Source organism: Saccostrea echinata, unplaced genomic scaffold (assembly GCF_033153115.1).
Source record: "Saccostrea echinata isolate AGI-Se365-2 ecotype Australia unplaced genomic scaffold, CSIRO_AGI_Sech_v1 ptg000010l, whole genome shotgun sequence".
Taxonomy (NCBI): Eukaryota; Metazoa; Mollusca; class Bivalvia; order Ostreida; family Ostreidae; genus Saccostrea; species Saccostrea echinata.
The window spans coordinates 1,687,140-1,705,812 of NW_026889759.1; the positions used below are offsets into that span (position 1 = coordinate 1,687,140).

Sequence of the window (18,673 nt, forward strand, 5' to 3'; positions counted from 1 at the left end):
AACTGCTGTGAAGGAGAAATTTCAGACGTATTGTGCAACTTCATATTCAAGAAGTGGTCTAAACCAAATATGGATTCTAAAAAAAAAACTCCAAAGAAATTTTGGAAAATTTAAAATCTAAAAAACTTTTCAAACATCAGAAGCATAAAAATACATTACTTTTATACGCTTTATACAACTATTCCTCATGATAAATTAAAGAGCAGCCTTTTTGACATCATAGACACTACAGAGTCTGCCATACCTGTTTCATATTTGGATGTTTTACTGACTATAGACAATAATATCCAACTAATAAATAAACTGTATGACAAACGGGATGACTTTAAATTTTCCATCGTCAACTTCGCTTAGTTAGGTGGTAATATTCCAACATCACCTGCAAATGGTGTTTATGTCTCCCAACTGATTCGATATTCAAAAGCAAGCTCTGAGTACGATCAATTATTTAAACCGAGGCAAGTTACAAACAAATGTTGATGTTACAAGGATTTTAACAACCCCGTTTTAAGTCAGCTTTTCGCAAATTCTACGGTCGTTATAATGGCATTGTATGCAAATACAGTCTAGTGCTGGGTGTATTCTGTCTGACATATTAGATACCTTTTGTTAGGTCATTACTTTTATACTTAATTTGACTACGGAGTACTCCGTATACCTAATCAATATATAACACTCATTGCGGATGTGGCCGGTCAACACGGGATGCTTTATCTTCCAAGGCACCTGATCCCATCATCTGATCCAGGGGTCTGTGCTTTTTGCCCTGTTTACGATTCGTTGTTTTTACCGGATTTATGAGATTGATCACTGCCCGTTATTTTCACATTTTACATCCTATATCATGGTCAGCATCGTTTTTCTTGTTTCAGTAAAGATCCCATGTACATTTGTGTACATCCGCTGTGAGCCCCCTCTGTTGATCAGGCAAACGGTGAATCCCTAGTCAAAGTAAACATGAAAGCAATGGCATATCAACTCTTATGAAACATATCAGTCGAAATTCAACACAGCGATTGGTTGTGCTTGCGCTGATTAAAACGACCATAGAATCTGTGAAATGCTGACATTACACGAAAGTGCTGAAACCCCTGTAACATCAACTTATTTGTTAGAACCCTGTATTATGGTTTGATCGCGCTCTTGCGAATAGAATCTGTTTGGAGACATGATATCCAGTAGAATTTCATAGTTTTCCATTAACGCCGTCACAGTAGCTCAGTCGGTAGAGCGCTCACTCCGAGATCGGAAGGTCGTGTGTTCGAATCACGGCCGTGACTGACCTAATTCGATAAAAAATAGAAAGCAACTGTTCCTTCGCCAATCGCTCAGCACTTTGATGTGAAAGTTGCAGGTCCTTCGGATGAGACCTTAAAAACAGAGGCCACATGTCACGGTAGGCGTTGGTACGCTAACGAACCCTCACTGCTCAATGGCCCTGAGTGCCGAGTAAAGGTCTAAATTTGAAGCCCTTCATGAGTGAAAATTCTCAAACGTGACGTAAAATAACATACAATCAATCAATCAACCATTAACTTAAAAAAATATTATGTCTCAAGTGCGATGCAAAATGCGTGCATATATATATATATATATAGATATAGATATAGATATATATATATATATATATATATATATTTAGAGCGTCTGCTCTAGAGTCGTGGAGTAAGGAGTTGATCCTTACATCGCAGATTCGAATCCCACTGCGGGACGTGGAGACCGGTCCATCGGATGAGACCGTATAAACCGAGGTCCTGTGTCGCAGTAGATGCTGGCACGAAAAAGATCCCTCACTGCTCAATGGCTCTGAGTGCCGAGTATAGGTCAAAGGACAAGGTATGGTAACGGTCGAATCTGGCCACTTATTTGATGTTAAAATCAGAACACAGTTAAAATTGTGATAGTTTGTAGATAAGAACTTAAAATGATGCTTGTTTTAAAACCAGCACTAATTTTGATTCAAAGCCTTCAAGGAGGGCACAAGAGGGTGCAGAAGTTGGACATTTTCCCGAATTTTCTCAATTATGATGGCATGTCCTCAAATTTGAGATACTTTTCACTTCGGGAAACATAGAGCACAAGCTTGCCTATCAGAGATTCTTAAACACAAGATGCATCTGATACTAATGTATGAAATATATGAATTTGGTAGATAGGAAAGCTTGTGCTTTATGTTTTCTGAAACAAAATATGCTATAAAATCGATGAAAATTTGAGGGGGAAAAATTTGAGGGAAAAAAATTTTGTGACAGGGGTGACAACAGGTTTTTATTGGAAAACTGTTGCATCATTCTAAAAGACACCCCAAACCAGGGGCCAAAAAGAGGTCTTAGCCTATCTTGTCCTTTGTAGCCCTCCATCGGCAAGTGGTGGCGTCTCCATATGAGTGAAAAATTCTCGAGAGGGACGTTAAACAACAAACAAACAAACAAACAAAATAACTCATTTGAGAAAGGCTTACCGATATGTCGATTTACACAATGAAAAATTTACAGGTAGACGTTATCGTATCACTGATAATGTTTCTTGATAGCACAGACAGGAAGTAGGGGTTTTTTTGTTCTCAAAATGTAATCAATAGGGCGAACGAACGAAAAGTGAGACATGGGGATACTGAGGGATTTGATCAAAAATTAATATTTTAAGTAATGCTTATAAAGAGATTGGACTATGGATATTTTGTGGTGTGTTATAGGACTTTTACTCTGTATAACGGATGCCAGTAAGTGAAACAATTAAGAAAGAAATATGAATTAATATTAGGAATTCATGTAAATAGCACTCCCATATTTGAAAAATATATATATATATATATTTATACAAGTTCTTTCTTTAGATAGTACAGAATGTCCAGAAACAGTGAGTTTGCCAAGTCTCGCGATCTATGGTACGGGACTTTCGATTTACGAAAAGATAGCAGCGTTTCCGTGTGATGGACATTTGATTGGATGGCGGACAATTGGCGCCAAACCTGAATATAACATACAGTTCGGAATATGGATCCCAAATTACGGTACCCACAAACTCCTCACCTTTTTAGACCGTATTAACCAAGGAAGTGATGACAACATGGAACCGGTCATTATCGAAAAAGGAGATTTCATGGGTTTTGTTTTGCTTAAGAACGACTCGCTCACTGTGCCTGATTTCATCATACCACCACGAAAAACTGCCAACACCAACTTCAAATACTCAAATCTTGTAGCTGTGGTCCCACAGAATACTATAAGAGGAAGTGTCATTTCATTTAAGGAAATATCTTTCAAATTGGTGCCCTTGAATTTCACAATTCATGTCAAAATGGATTATAGCGGTAAGAAAGCTAAAAGTAATTTTTTTGTTTAAATATTAAAATTTTCAAAGAATGTATGTATGCAAAAGGCTCTGAAACGTTTATACTGCATATGTATACACTACTAGTATTTTGTTTACTAGAGCAACTTGTTGGCTTTATGGCTATTTGATGTTGCCAAGAAATGTATTTTTTTATACCGAATAAAATAAAAAAGAATGAAAAAAATATCATATTTTTTCGGTTTTAGGTACATATAAAGCCAGATGGGAGGCTTCTCGGAAGAAGAGCCACAACAAGCGAGATAAATGGAGAAGCTGTACCAGTCATAATCTCCCAAATTGTGAAACATGTAGAAAAGTCAAAGGTAAAGTCATCTGCACATTTTGCAAAGATGGATTCTTTGGACAAACGTGCAAGAAACCGTGTCCCGAAGTCTGTTCTACCTGCATGCAGGAGAGTGGCAGTTGTGATAGATGTACCACGGGTTACTTTGGGGAAAATTGTAAGGAGATGTGTCCCATCAGATGTAGCCCCTCTCTGGGTTGTAACGCGGACAGCGGCTGTGGGGAATGCCAGCTAGGATTTCAGGGAATGTGGTGCGAGGAGTTCGTCTCCAGCTGTGATGAAGGATATTTTCCTGGGGCTAGTTGTGAAAACGAGTGTCCAGAAAAATGCATATCCTGCAATATATCAGATAGTGAGTGTATCGTCTGCAAAAAGGAATCACAATGGAAACAATGTGTTAAAGCTGGTAAGGTTATTTCCGTCGAAAGAGAATATAGATAGTTTAATATTGCTGATTTGAAAAAAAAAATGATCCTTATGAAAATTTGGGAGTGGAAGGTTTTTTTTCGGAGGAAACAAAATGAATGTGACCTCTTCATTGTAAAGTTAAATGATGAATGAGTAAATTGATGCATGCATATGCAAACTTGACTGTATCACAATGCCTCCTTCCCACTGGCCACAGCTTCAACCAGTAAGATATGAGATTTAAAAAAAAATGAATACATTGTAATATCAAGAGCGTTTAAATGAATTGTCAATAAATGTTACCCAGGTCAGAGAATCAGAGATGGAGGGCTTTCTAAATTTGCCAGTATTTGATGGGTTGTTACCGTGAATTGAAATAGCAAATTGGGTGAAAATGGGCTGTTTTGGCTCCAGTTAGATGACAAATCCTTTACTATTTCCAATATTTTTTTACAAGATAAAAGTTATAATAATAAATAAAAAAAGACATGGTTATAGCCTTAATTCATAAATGTAATTACATTTTTCTTTTGTCAGTTGTAGGAAGCAAAGATGTATCGGAGGAAAGATCCAGTTCTCTGGGAGCCATTCTGGGGGCCGTCTTTGCTCTCCTCACTCTCGGAGTTGTAGTGACTGGAGTTGCTTTTTATATAATAAGGTACACGTGTCTCCTAGCAAACCCGCCATTTATTCGCTAGTTCTCTGAAAGTAGGGGATATTGATTTTAACTACCCTCTGCTTTCGTTGAAAGCGAAATCATAGTATATTTTATATTTTCATGGTTTACAGGCGTCGGCGCAGCAATATTTCGAGAAAAGCCAATGTCGACTCCGAAACAGTAAATGGTCTCCCCTCGCGAGAAACCTTAGAAGAAAACGCACGTCAGAGCAATCCTTATATCATCAATTTTTCACCACCCAGTAAAAACCAAAATAGACAACTTCCTTTACCCCCAAACGAAGGCGAAGATGGCTATATGGAACCTCATACTCTATCAAAACCGGATGTGACATCACCTCTTCTACAGGAAGAACAACATTCGGATACCAAGTATTACTTTATATATAACATTGGTATTTTTATATAACTGATAATGGGAAGGTTGATGTATATTTTACTATTCTACGGAATATTTTTGTGCGTGTGTGTAATGGTTGTAGAATGATCAATTACAAAACCTGAAAAAATCAAAACATTGAACTGTTGTACATTTGAATTTACTTCGTGGAGGAAATTTATGCAAAATTTACAAAATGAAAGTTTTCATGTTGTAAATCTTGTATTTCTTTCCAAATAAATTCCAGGTAAATTCAAAGCTTACGTGATACACGTGCACAATACGTGCATTATTTTGAAAATTAAATTCTTGATAAAATATAATTTCCTTTTGCAGTTTCCATTCCAACTGTGTTTCAAACCATTCTAACCATAACCCATTCTTTTTGGTTTGTTGCCTGTTTTGAAAACCTTTCCTGTTGTAATCCTGAAGCTATTGGAACTTATTTACTTCGATAATTTGACTTTTGAACATTTTATTATGGAAAGAGTCCTTTAGAATATGCCCTTTTCGTTTCTTAATAATAAAGTATATTGTTAAAATTACATTTAATTCCGAACACGTTAATAGCTCATAGAAGTTTCTTATGCCCCCGTAATTGAAGATTCGGGGGCATATAGTTTTTGCTCTGTCCGTCTGTCTGTTTGTCTATTTGTCCGGAAATAAAACTTTAACCTTGCCCATAACTTTTGACTGGTTGGAGCTATATTTTTTTGGTATGCCTTTCATACTTCACATGTGTTTTCTGGTTAAAAGACTTTTCTTTCGGTACCAACATATTTGATCTCTTGACCTTGGAGATTGACCCACTTTTGTAAAATTTGACCAAACTTTAACCGTGGCCATAACTTTACCAAACTTTAACCTTGCCCATAACTTTTGATTGGTTGGAGCTACATTTTTTTTGTATAGCTTTCATACTTCACATGTGTATTTCTTGTTAAGAGACTTTTCTTTCGGTACCAACATATTGATCTCTTGACTTTGGATTTTGACCCACTTTTGACCTCTGTCATCACTTTTGAACAGTTGATGCCAGGGCTTTCATAAATCACAGGGGTATTCTTTGTGTCAAGATCTTCCTTGGGTACTAAAAATTTTGACTCTTTGACTTGAACGGTTGGTGCTAGGGCTTTCATATGTCACAGGTGTCAATAAGTTTTGAATGGTTGGAACTAGCGCTTTCATATTCCACAGGTAAATTCTTTGTGAAATATCCTTCCCTTGGGTACCAATAATTTTTATTCTATGACCTTAACATTGACGTTTGACCCACTTTTGAAAAACTTAAACCTTTGTCCTAACTTTTGAACAGTTGGTGCTAGGGCTTTCATATTTCACAGGTGTATTCTTTGTCTATACATTCCTTGGGTACTAACAATTTTGATCCTTTGAACTTGAACGGTCGGGGCTTGGGCTTTCATATTTCACAGGTGTATTTCTTGCGACAAGGCCTTCCTTTGGGTACCAACATTTTTGAACTCTTGACCTTGGAGTTTGACTTGCATTTGAGAAACTTTAATCTTCGCCATGAGCTGCCATATGGGGGCATCAGTGTTTCACAAACACATCTTGGTTTTTTTTTAAAGAATCTTACCCCCTCACCTGTTGAAGTTTTAGACATTTTAACATTCGGAAAAAATAAGCAAAGCTAGAATTCAGTTTCAACATTTGACCAAATATTGCCAAATCATGAATCTTGAATAGAATAAAGGACAAGAACGTTCCGTACATATATAAACGTAGTTTTGACATTAAGATGCAACACATTATGGTATTCAGCGCATTAGGTAGATTTTGATAACTAGTAACTTATAAACACCAATGATTGCTCTTTGAATTGAAAAAGCAATGTCTATACTTTATCTATGAGTAACACGAAGATTCACAGAAAGTAGAAATGCATTTTTTTTATCTTTCACGGGATTTTTCTGTGCATAGTTAGAACAAACATTTTCAATTATGATTCCTGGAGAAAAAAAGGCTACGTATAATATGTACTATCCCACTTAAATTATTGATGTACTTCATCATAGTTTTGAATGCATTCATAAAGACCAGCTGAAGCAAGTTCAGAATATACTAGTATATCAATAGTTTCTACCCAAAGCCAAATATTGTTAAATTCAATAGAATTCCTTCCTCAGAGTGTGTAACATCTAGGATGCGTACATGACGCTTATTAATTTGGACTGTATGAAATATATTTGTGTTAAAAAAAACATAGAAATCAATAATGAATTTGTATACAATATGAAATTTGTTTGGCAGTTTTTAATATAGACAACATAATTTTTCATCTTCCTATTTAGATGTATATTCGTAGAGTTATAGGAATAAAGTATTTTATTTTCCTTATCATTAATTTTTGAACTGTGTTCTCCCGAGGTATTTACAGAATTTCAACTGAAGCTTTCCATCTCAAGTTTTAAGTAATAATAGATTAGTACAAAATGCGACAATCCTGGTCTTTGGAGTCGCTCTTACACAAAACAAAATGTTTTATCTGTATAGCCTATTGAAGATTTCAATTTATTTTCCATCCACTTGTTTAATTGTTTGATTCATACTCATCTCTTATTCTTTTCTTACTTTCAGACCAGTCGTCAAGTTACTTATCAGTGAATCAGATCCCAGCGGGCCGGAATCTCATGTAGAGGATGTATATGAGACAATGGGGGAAATTGAACCTATAGAAGAAACATTTGAATAGAAAAGAGAACTTCTTTAAAGTGCAATCATGCATTGTTATATAGATATGTGCTTTAGCTTTTATACCTTTTCGACAAGTACATTTTTCTTCGTTTATGTTGATTAATCAAAGATTATGATGCCTGAAATCTGCAAGGGACTTAAAGAGTTACTTAAAGCTACTTTGGTTGATGGCAGTTGTGTCAGTAGTGTAAAAGTCGTTTATAGAATTTTTTGATAAGCCACTTACAACTTCATAAAACGAACGTGTTTATTTATTGCGCATTTAATATGATAAGTTAATTTCTAAAAACCAATTATTTTCCTTACTTTATTTTTCAACCTTGTAGGATGTGGATACTTAAAAACTCCAAAGAACTTTTAGTAGATTTGAAATCACAAAATTTTTATCAAAATCAATATCATCAAAACGACTTTTCAACACATAATACAACCATTCCCCACGATAAATTAAAGTCCAGGCTTTTTTGACATCATAGACAGCTGCTTTTCAATAAATTCACTTACCTTGTCATTGGTTATTTGCAAAATTATTTTGTTAAACACATTCTGATTGTACACATAAGCACTCTGAAGTTCATATTAAAAAGATGCTTGAGTTTCTGATTGACAATATCTATGTAGTTTTTGGAGATCAAGTCTTCCAGCATTCTGTTGGAATTCTCATGGGTACCAATTGCGCCCAGTTATTAGCAGACAAATTTTTGTATTCATATGAAGCAGAATTTATTAAAAAATTTCTACATGAAAAAAATGTCTTGGTGTGACCTTCATTTTAACATTTAGATATATCAATGACGTTTTATTAATTAATAATATCTATTTCCATTTGTGGAATCATTTTAATTCGATCGTGGGGGTCAATGTTCGTGGGGAAGCAAAATTTTACTTGTTCGTCGGGACGTAATTTCGTGGGTTACTAGTTTATACGGTAGATTCAACATGTTTAGAAAATAAACGTTCGTGGGGATGTTAATTCGTGGGCAAGTGTGACCCACGAAATCCACGAATATTGGTCCCCCACGAACAATGACGATTCTACAGTATCCCTCTGAACTCGAAAAAAAAAATCGCAGAGTCTGACACACCTGTTTCATATTTGGATATTTTACTAGAAAAAGACGTTAATGGTAACCTAACAACAAAACTTTATGATAAACGTGATGACTTCAATTTTTCTATCGCTAACTTCCCTTATTCATGTAGCAATATACCATTAACACCTGCATAGAAGTTTATGTCTCCCAGTTGATTCGAAACGCAAGAGCATGCTCTAAGTACAGACGATTTCTGAAACGAAGCAAGCTATTGACAAATAAATTAATGAAACAAAAATATCAACAGTCTCATTTGAAGTCTACATTTTGCAAATACTATGCTCAATACAATGACCCTTTGAGCAAATACAATCTATCATTAAGTCGAATGCTGACTGATGTTTTTCATTCTAATTTTTAGACCATTATTTACACACTAAATTGTCTATGGATTTTCCCGTTATTTTCCGATCCTGACAAGGAGCAGACGGCGGATGTGACCAGTCGACAAGGGATGCTTAGTCCTCCATGGCAACTGTTCCCACCTCTGATGTTTTTGGAGGTCCGTGTTTGCTTTGTTCCAAATTTGTATTGTTTCAATGAACTTTTGAGCTTGATCACTATTCGTTATTTTATATTTCATCCATTTGGTAGACACAACTTTGCATAAAAAAGTTTTCTTTATCAATTGACATTTTACCATCAAGGATAGAAAATACGTGTAATAATTTTAATTTAACTATAAACTTTTTACTGAATCAAGCACTTAACACCTAAATATATATATACACAGAACACAAAACAAGTGCAATACCGATCAGCTGTAGGCCTCTACATTTCAAATTAAAAATATAATAGTACCATTTAGCCCTCAAGATAAGCCTGTTCGTCACAAAAAAAAAACGCTAAATATTCCATTAAATTAATTAATATTTTCTATTATTTAATATATTTGTAAATAATTTCCCTTGATTCAATAGAGATGATTTTAGACAAGAAGAGTTTTGGGAGTTTTTCCTCTTTGCCTCTGGAACACGTCATTACATTCGAAAGAAAAATTTTAATGTCAGAAATTCGTTTTCTCTTTACATTAAAAACGGTCACATTCTTTTCACGTGTTTTAAAAAGATCTTAATTTCTTTTTGTAGAATTATATCTCAAAGTTATTACGTGTACAGTTATGCTTTTTGCATAGCCCTGGGTTGAATAATTAAGGATGACCATGTTATCATTTAAGATTATGCGCTGTAATATATTTTTGGTTGTCGGCCATGGAGTTAACAATAACAGAGCGAATTTTAAAATTTTCCTGTTTGGTATCTGTGGTTGAATCCTGGTCTGGATTCTTTCTATAAATACAGTCTTAAAGTTTGAGTCTTTGCTCCGAGATCTGCTTTTAAAGACTAATTTATGTAATTCTGTTCTTATTAAATTAGTAGGGATTTATTAGTCTCAAATGGTCCATCAGCAGTACTTTGAAAAACCACAAACGAGGTATCACAAATTCTTTACTTCAAAGTTATCCTTTTGTTTGGTTGATTGGATATTTTCTTGTATTCATTAATAACTGTGATAAAATATGTTGACATTCAGCTTTGCTTGTCAGATACTGGCACTAGTATGTAAATTAACCCAAACTAAAAACCGTGTTCTCTAAAAAGAGATTGGTAACTTGCATACGTACTTGTTACCTTGCATGTAAACATAATATCTTGTTTACATACTTCTTCCGCAAGTTGACATAATTTATCTAGCATATAGGGGGTAGAATTATGCCAAAATACTTTGGAAATAATGTTATAGACTTCTTATCACTGTCTAGTTATATATCGAACAACCGTTGCAGCAACAGTTGTTTAACGGTTGCTGCAAGAGTTGTTGGTCATATATACTGAAGGGAATACCTGTCATATGACTGAAGATGGAGAGGTAACAGTGATTTTAAAACAATTGATTAAAAATCAAAATACATTGTATATGGGTGAATTAATAAAAATGACCAAAGTCATATTTATCAACCTGCACTAAAAATGCAGGCAAAGGGAATAAATTTCTATGTCTCAGCATATGTCTTTGGATAGTGTCTAAACACCTGCCAAATATCTCATTGATATCTCAATTCACAAAAAAGTTATGTCCCAAAATGATGCTAAAATGTCAGGAGTGCAACACCTTTTTGTGACATTTTGAAAATTCAATATTTTTTGAAGATCTGTGAAATAAATAATAATGGCTTGTGTTGGAAATAAAGACTTTTCTGATAATATTCAACGTATTGGGCTTTACTTGTAGACTGTAGCAACTTTTGTGTGACCAAGTTGTGGGCATGGCTGATGTTGAAAAAAATGTCATACCATGTCAGGAGTGCAACAGAAAAAAATGTATTGTTGCCAAAAAATCAGCGATTTTAAAAATCTGAAAGACAATTAAGTCCAAAAAGAATTTTCGAAGTGTAAAACGATAACTGATATACAATTTAAAACTTAAAAATGTTATATAAATTATAAGCAGCATTAATGAGAGTCAAGTATCTGTGCATACCCAATAATGTCAGGAGTGCAACATTTAATTTTTTGCTCCCCAGCATGGAAAAACTTTTATCAGTATATGATTCTCTGATTTTTATTTTGGAAAAGAAAGACACAAGGAACATTTTTACCAAAAATATTTATCAATTAAAGGGTCTGTCTGTGTTTCAGATCTACATTTCTATGGTCAGGAGTGTAACACATTTTTTCAAAGATTCAAGTTACATAATGAAAAGACTTCTACTCATGCTAAGATATATTCTTTAATCTATAATGATCTATTTGAATAATTTAGTACTAAATTGTTGGAGTTTTTGTTATTAAAATCCTCTTTTTCAATTTTATCAATTCAGATGTGTTTTTTATCTTTTCTTTGATTTTTTATGAATGTAAAAAATAAACACACTGAAAAATTGTTATAAAATTCAAGTAATTCAATCCCAACTTGACTGAAACAACAGAAGAAGTTATGATGTAATTTTCACATCACAATTCTACTTTAAAGACTCCCATGCTCCTTATCAGGAGTGCAACAAATATGTTAGAATATGAATTGATGAGTAGAATGTCTCTGGTTGACCTCAGTTGCTTAGTGTTTGTCCTGTGATAAAAAAAATATATTATAAAATATACTTTAGCTTCTAAATATATATTTTAGCTAGTTTTTTGGCATAAATAGGGAATAATTCAAGATATAAATCCAAAGTTTAAATACGTTCATGTGTCTTAATTATGAAGTATTGGACAATTAATATTGCACAATATCGTTACCACTTAAAGTTGCCAACACTTTTTTTGTTCTATAGTTTTAATTTTAAATTTTACTGCTATCAGGAGTGCAACAAAACTGTTTTTCAATTATCGATGATATTCAGCTATCTTTACTAAAAAATGAATTGAAAAAAATGTTTGATACTATTTGATGTTCAAAACATTATGTCTATCAACTGATTACAGACATTTTACAGTCAATTCAGAGAATAGTTTTCATCACTTAACACATATTTTTAAATGCAATTTAAATATATTACACACTGCAAATAATCATGATTTGAAGTCTTGCATATTTGCAAAAATATGCAAAACTTGCCGTAAATGATAAAAAATATCATTATGACAAACTGATTTACAAACTAATCACGGGTTATTGTGTGTTATAATTTTTAAAACAATGTGAGATAAAATACATATCAGATGTCAGGAGTGCAACACAATAATGTAACATAGGGTCACTTCAAAATCTTCTATTTTTTGTAAGAAAACTTGTATATCAAAATTCCTTTTTGGCTTAGATTTAAAGAATTGACTTAAATTGACCAAAATGTGATTTTAGGGGAATTTTATTGCTACATATTTCTTTCATATAAAAACTGTTCAAACCAGAATTGAAAAAATAATGTAAAATAAGAATCAAAAATCAATTTTCCCCACATATACAAGAGAAGAAACTCAATCAAGATTTAGATCTAGTCATTTATATCCCTGATACCATTTTGAAGCATAAAAAAACATGATTTCTTTTGCTTATTTTATAAGTCTTTTAGGATGTAGTGATGTTTCCTTTTTTCATATTAAGTATTACTAATAAAAATCCTGAAACTTTTTATGCAATTGTCTATTCTATTGCAAATTCAGGACTTTAACTAGTATGTATGTACAATATAATGATACAAATGAAAAAAATGTGTTATGGGTAGTTGAATTTTATAAAAAAAAAAATATTCAATTTGATGGTCATTATTTTTTAATTCACCCATATGCGTTAAATAATGTTTTACTCTTTTGGGGATCTGTCCACCAGATGACGACATTAAACTTTGAACAGTTTCATATTAGATTCTGAATATCTTGATTTGTATTTAACAAACACTTTTTAAAAGTTGCAAGTTTGTATGATATTTTAAAAAAAAAATGACATGATGAAAGTTTGTGTTACTTTTTAAAATCATAAAAAAAGTTTTACTTATTTTGAATTAAGGCTGTCCTCAGTTAATGGTCCTAAGACCTGTAACTATAGATTATGAAGCGTGTATTACAGTATACTATTTGTGAACTATGGTTTTCAATTCTAAAACTATATATTGAACAGATCTAAACCATAATAAACAAACTGTACCTGCCTGTGAATAAATGTTAACGATAGTTTTAATTCTCATTTGTAAACAATAAAAGAACCATCACTGCTCAATGGTCCTGGGTGCCGAGTAAAGGTCTTAATTTGAAGCCCTTCACCGGTATATGGGAACGTCTCTATATGAGTGAAAAATTCTCGAACGGGACATAAAACAACATTCAATCAATCAATCAATAATACGTTGTATTTCCATTAGTGAACTCTTCAAAATTAGAGGCGCGGTTGGTCGTCTGACTGGGACAGCATGGCGTTGCGGATAATACAAAATATGCTAATCTCAGTCCAATTTTAAATGTTAAATGTATTTGTCATTCCAATTAAAGAATAGAAGAACTAAAAGACATATGTAAGCGAGCGAGAACCCCAAATTTCTCATCCATTAATAAAAAATACGACATTTCCGAGGCATGTGCACTGTATTTAGATGTACGTACCATACGATAAATAGATACATACGATCTACAATAGATATAAATTGATATCGTTGTCATTCCTACTCTTGATGTTTATAAAGTCCAGAACAATAAAATATTTGCATTTTCTTCGGAATTGTTCATCGACATTCAACATATTGTTTACCATCCGGAACACCTCGGGCCCTTCACAGAAAAACACGTGTTTTTCTGTGAAAGGCCCAAGGTTCTCCGGATGATTCTTTACATGTTTATGTTACGTTTGTCCCAGAAATCCCGCGAGATTTGTACATTTTCCGACTTTTTCACAAAAGAGCGCACTAAGAAGTATAACTCTTCCATAGTGGAAATAGAACGTATTGACCTTCGTTTATCATTGTTAAGTGTTTTTCATATTTCACTCATCATGAACTATATTTAACAAAAAAAAAACCTATGTTTTTAATACGTTTTTAAGTTATAGCTTTCTTTCGTAAACTTAAGTAAAACACATATATTACATGTATAATTAATAGACGTAAACAATAATGTAGAACATAGTTTTTAGGGATAAAGTATAACATTTCTCAATCAAATTTTATTGTCATAAAGTATAGATAACACTCGTAAATTATACTTTAGAACAATAAAATAAAGTTTGTGAATTTAAAAAAAATCAATTTAATCTTTGGGAGAGTCAAATCTAATAATGATGTAACTACACAGGCAAAAGAGGCTTGCATAAATTTTATATAAAATTCACATGAATTTCATGTGAATTCTTTGTGATAGAGAGAGAGACGAAAAACAAGACATGAAATTTGTATGAAAATTTTACGGGATTTTAACATAAATTTCATACCGTATGAATTTTATATGAAGAGCACATCGCATAAATATCGTGCAAAGAAAAATTCACATGAAAGTTCTAAAAAAAATATGTGAATATCATGCATACAATTCACATGATATTCGCATGAAAAAATATTTATATAATTTTTACATGATTTTCGCACAGTTTTCAAATAATAGAAAATCACAACTGTGAGCCACTTTTCCCTGTGTAGGATTCGTTGCATCAATGATTCACATTCCTCCAAGGCACCTGATCCCACCCCCGGTGTTTCCAGGTGCAAGTCTTTTGTCCTGATCACGATTCGTTTTTTAAAAGGATTTTACGAGATTGATCACTGTTCGTTATCTTCACCTTTTTTTCATTTACGAACGAAACATTTGTGAATTATAGTTTTGAACGTAATCTATAGTTTAGAGTCATGAAATATAGTTTCAAAATAAACAAATAAAAAAAACAAACAAACAAACAAAACAAAAAAGAAAAAAAAAAAACAAAAACATAACCAAAAAAAAAAAAACAACAAAAAAAAAAAAAAAAAAAAAAAAAAAAAAAAAACACCCAAAAATACAAAAAACAAATAAAAAACAAAATAAAACAAAAAACAAACAAAAAAAACCAAATAAACAAACAAAAAAAACGAAAACAAAAACAAAAAAAACCAAACAAACAACCCCCCCCCCCCCAAAAAAAAGACAAAAAACGTGTAATTGCAATATAAAATATGAAATTCTGGTGTTAAACTCTTTCTCAAATGTAAAATTATGTTAATGTTAACGTTTTGTTTTGAATTCCTCGCCTTACATAGCTGCAAAATCAATTTTAAACTTGTAAACTATAATTATCATTTATCAATTAGTTATTAACCATAGTTTGTTAATCATTAAACTGTAAACCAATTTTTGCACTTGCAGATAAGTATATTTTTACTCTTTTTAACCTCACAAGTGAACCATTAAAACGCACATTGTAGAAAGATTAATGTATTGCTACAAAACAAAGATGCAAACAAAAGATATAATTAATTTTACAATTTCATTGTAGTTTTTATGATTGATATTTTTACTTCTATTATTTAGCTACTTCCCCTGCTTACGAATAACCGCTACAATGCAACTTGATATACTATAAATAAAGCTTTCAAAGAGAGTTTGTTGGAATTGAGCACTATTCTCGCCGGCCTGCTTTCCATCTCTTTAGTCATTGGTATGTTTTGACCAGAGGGCTTCTTCGTTCGTCCCCAAATGTTTTAAACTGAGTGTAAATTTGTGTGTGATTGAAAAAAGCCCAGCTTTACATTTTTGGTAAAATAAAGAAGACCCGCCGGTACTCAAAACCTACAAATGACTAAAAACATGTAAGATATTTGGAAGGCATTACAGCGGAAATGATGCTCAATTTCCAAAACTTTCTCTGAAAACTCACTTCAAAGCATAACCAGTCACATCCAAGCTGTTATTCGTACAAAAAAGGAACAACTAGAGTACTACATGGAGTAAAATATCAAAATTCGTCATGTCGTTTCAGGCCCCTTGGAAGCAATTTTAAGGGTTTTTTTTAACATTCTTTAAAGGAGGGACACAGCAGAAATTCTAGACAAGCAAAAATAAAAAAAAGGTACTAGTATATCCGTACCTGATGGACACAACCGTAAATTGACTTTGTTTTCTAATGTTTAGTATATACTGGCAAATTTATTGAGGGGACACAACTGTAAGTAAGCATTGCTTTCTATAGTAAAGTATATACTGGGAAAATTATTGGAGACATCCCCCCCCGTGCCTCCCCGTTTCCTACGGGCCTGCTTTTTTAAAGTAGCAATACATTTCTTTTCAAAATGTGCATTTAATTTGTTCACAAAAGCACGTATGGTTAAAGAGCTCTGATCTTGAGATGTAAACTATGGTTTAAAGAACTGAAGTTTTCGCTTCGTAAATTGAAGTTTACAATTGATGAACCTTGTTTATCAACTTTGGTTCATTTTCGTAGATTTGGCGGGTCATTGCTCTAACATCGTTTGCATGCCTTGTGCGATAGATTGTAGAACAATTCAATGTCTAATTAGACACAATCCAGACAAAATTGTTTCCTTAAAATTTTTAGGAAACATTTGTTACAAGGAATGAAATAAAAAAAATTGTGGTTAATAAGATTTTGCCAGTATTTCTTATGTTTGTTTGTTTGTTGTTTTTTTTTTGGTATGACTATCCAAATTTTGAAGAGAGGATATGAAGCACAAGTTGTGCCATATGATCTCTTCATTTTAGATAAAAATAAGCTAGATTTAGTTATTTAAAAAAAATTGAAAAAAATATATATAAATTGGAACTTAAATATTTAACATGAAGACTTTATGACTTTAAATATATGACAAGTTGAAAATAAACAAACTCTTAACCAAACATTGACAAGAATAGCAATTTTTTCTTTGTATATTTGTTGAAGTACAATAAACTAGATAATTATAAAGGGTAATATCAAGAATTCTTACAGAATACAACTTCTTTTACGCATAAGGCATTGCTTTTAGAAGGGAATAAAGTCTCTGTTTCAACATTAAATTTCATTTAGATGCATAGGTATGAACGAAGCTGATAGTTAATTTCATGTTGTATATTTTATTTGCTGTCAGAAATAAAGTATAACATGAAGGACAGTGGTATTGCCTTTGCACACTCTTTCTGTGGGCTCCATGATATACATACATGTATGTTCTTCAGTCAGAATGAAAAAAAGATCTTTTTTTCAAGAGTAATCTTAATTGAAACATGAATATTCATGTATTCGACATTCTAAGCATGCTGCCATTATTTTTAGCGAAACATTTCAATTCACATGTAATGTTTACCATATATAAACTTTTACCAACATGCTTACCACAGGTCTCAAACGTAAGCTCCTCGTGCATTTGATACATAAGTTCATATAAGTAATTTTACTATTGATAATCATGAATGAAGCAATAGCACATTTGGTTGTACATGCTTTTAGGCATTGAATTTTTGCGACAATCTCACGATTGTTGATAATCGAATCGGTTACATTTGGTGGGAGTTCTGAGGATTCACCAAAAACTTTATTTGGCACAATTTATACAGCATGGATTAAACCCTTCAAGGTATGCGAGAACTTGGTATATTTCCGTCTTTGCATAGCATACAATTCGAACGATTGTTTCTCACTCGGAGCTCCTCGGGTGGCTCGTACCTCGCACACTAACCTCGGACGTAAACAATGTTCTACCATTTTGCTGATACAGTCATGTGATCTCATTTGAAATTCCTGCAAATGTTATACATTTGAAATCTGAGTTACTTTGTGGCACTCCTACATGTAACACTATGTTTTTGCTTCAAAGACTACTAACATAAGGTTGTAATCAAAACCAATATACAAGGAAGAATTATACAAGTTAAAAAATACTTTTTGAAGAACTTTATGCAGAGCGAAATATGAAAAGAGTTACGAGGCAGTTTCCGGTGGAGAAATGTATCGATTTGATCCAAGGCTTGTATGGAGCATAGCGGAATCAGCCGAGGATTGCCGATTGATTTTTTCTAGGCTAAACTATGAAATAAGGTACCTCAAAAGAACAACTTCCCAAATAGTAATAAATTATCTACTAAAATGTAAGCTTTTACATCCTTCGCAATCCCCCTAGACAAAGGATGACTGCACTTAACGCCTGTTTTGGGGTCTTTTTCGGTTGCTTCTGTTGCCTTTATATCTAAACTTTATTTCACTTTTGTATGTTTATGAAAGAATCCTGTCAATTTGAAACCAAATTTAAATCTTAAAATGATTTTAGACTGTGATACAATAAAATGATTCAATGTTTTTTGTCCTTAGTGCTTTCCAAATATAGTGAATTTACAGTTAACTGCCCTTGACTGAACATTAGATATGCATGAG

At 32.9% G+C, this 18,673-nt stretch overlaps 1 protein-coding gene across 1 annotated transcript; it reads left to right on the top strand.

Annotated features, from left to right (window-relative positions):
• The first annotated feature begins 2,582 nt into the window (after positions 1-2,582).
• Positions 2,583-8,430, top strand: LOC133184581 (multiple epidermal growth factor-like domains protein 11). The gene is made up of 6 exons (XM_061319662.1): positions 2,583-2,722; positions 2,837-3,313; positions 3,543-4,046; positions 4,586-4,706; positions 4,838-5,098; positions 7,704-8,430. The coding sequence occupies exons 1-6, from the start codon at positions 2,671-2,673 to the stop codon at positions 7,816-7,818; spliced, it is 1,530 nt and encodes a 509-aa protein (XP_061175646.1). The 5' UTR covers positions 2,583-2,670; the 3' UTR covers positions 7,819-8,430.
• The last annotated feature ends 10,243 nt before the right edge of the window (positions 8,431-18,673 follow it).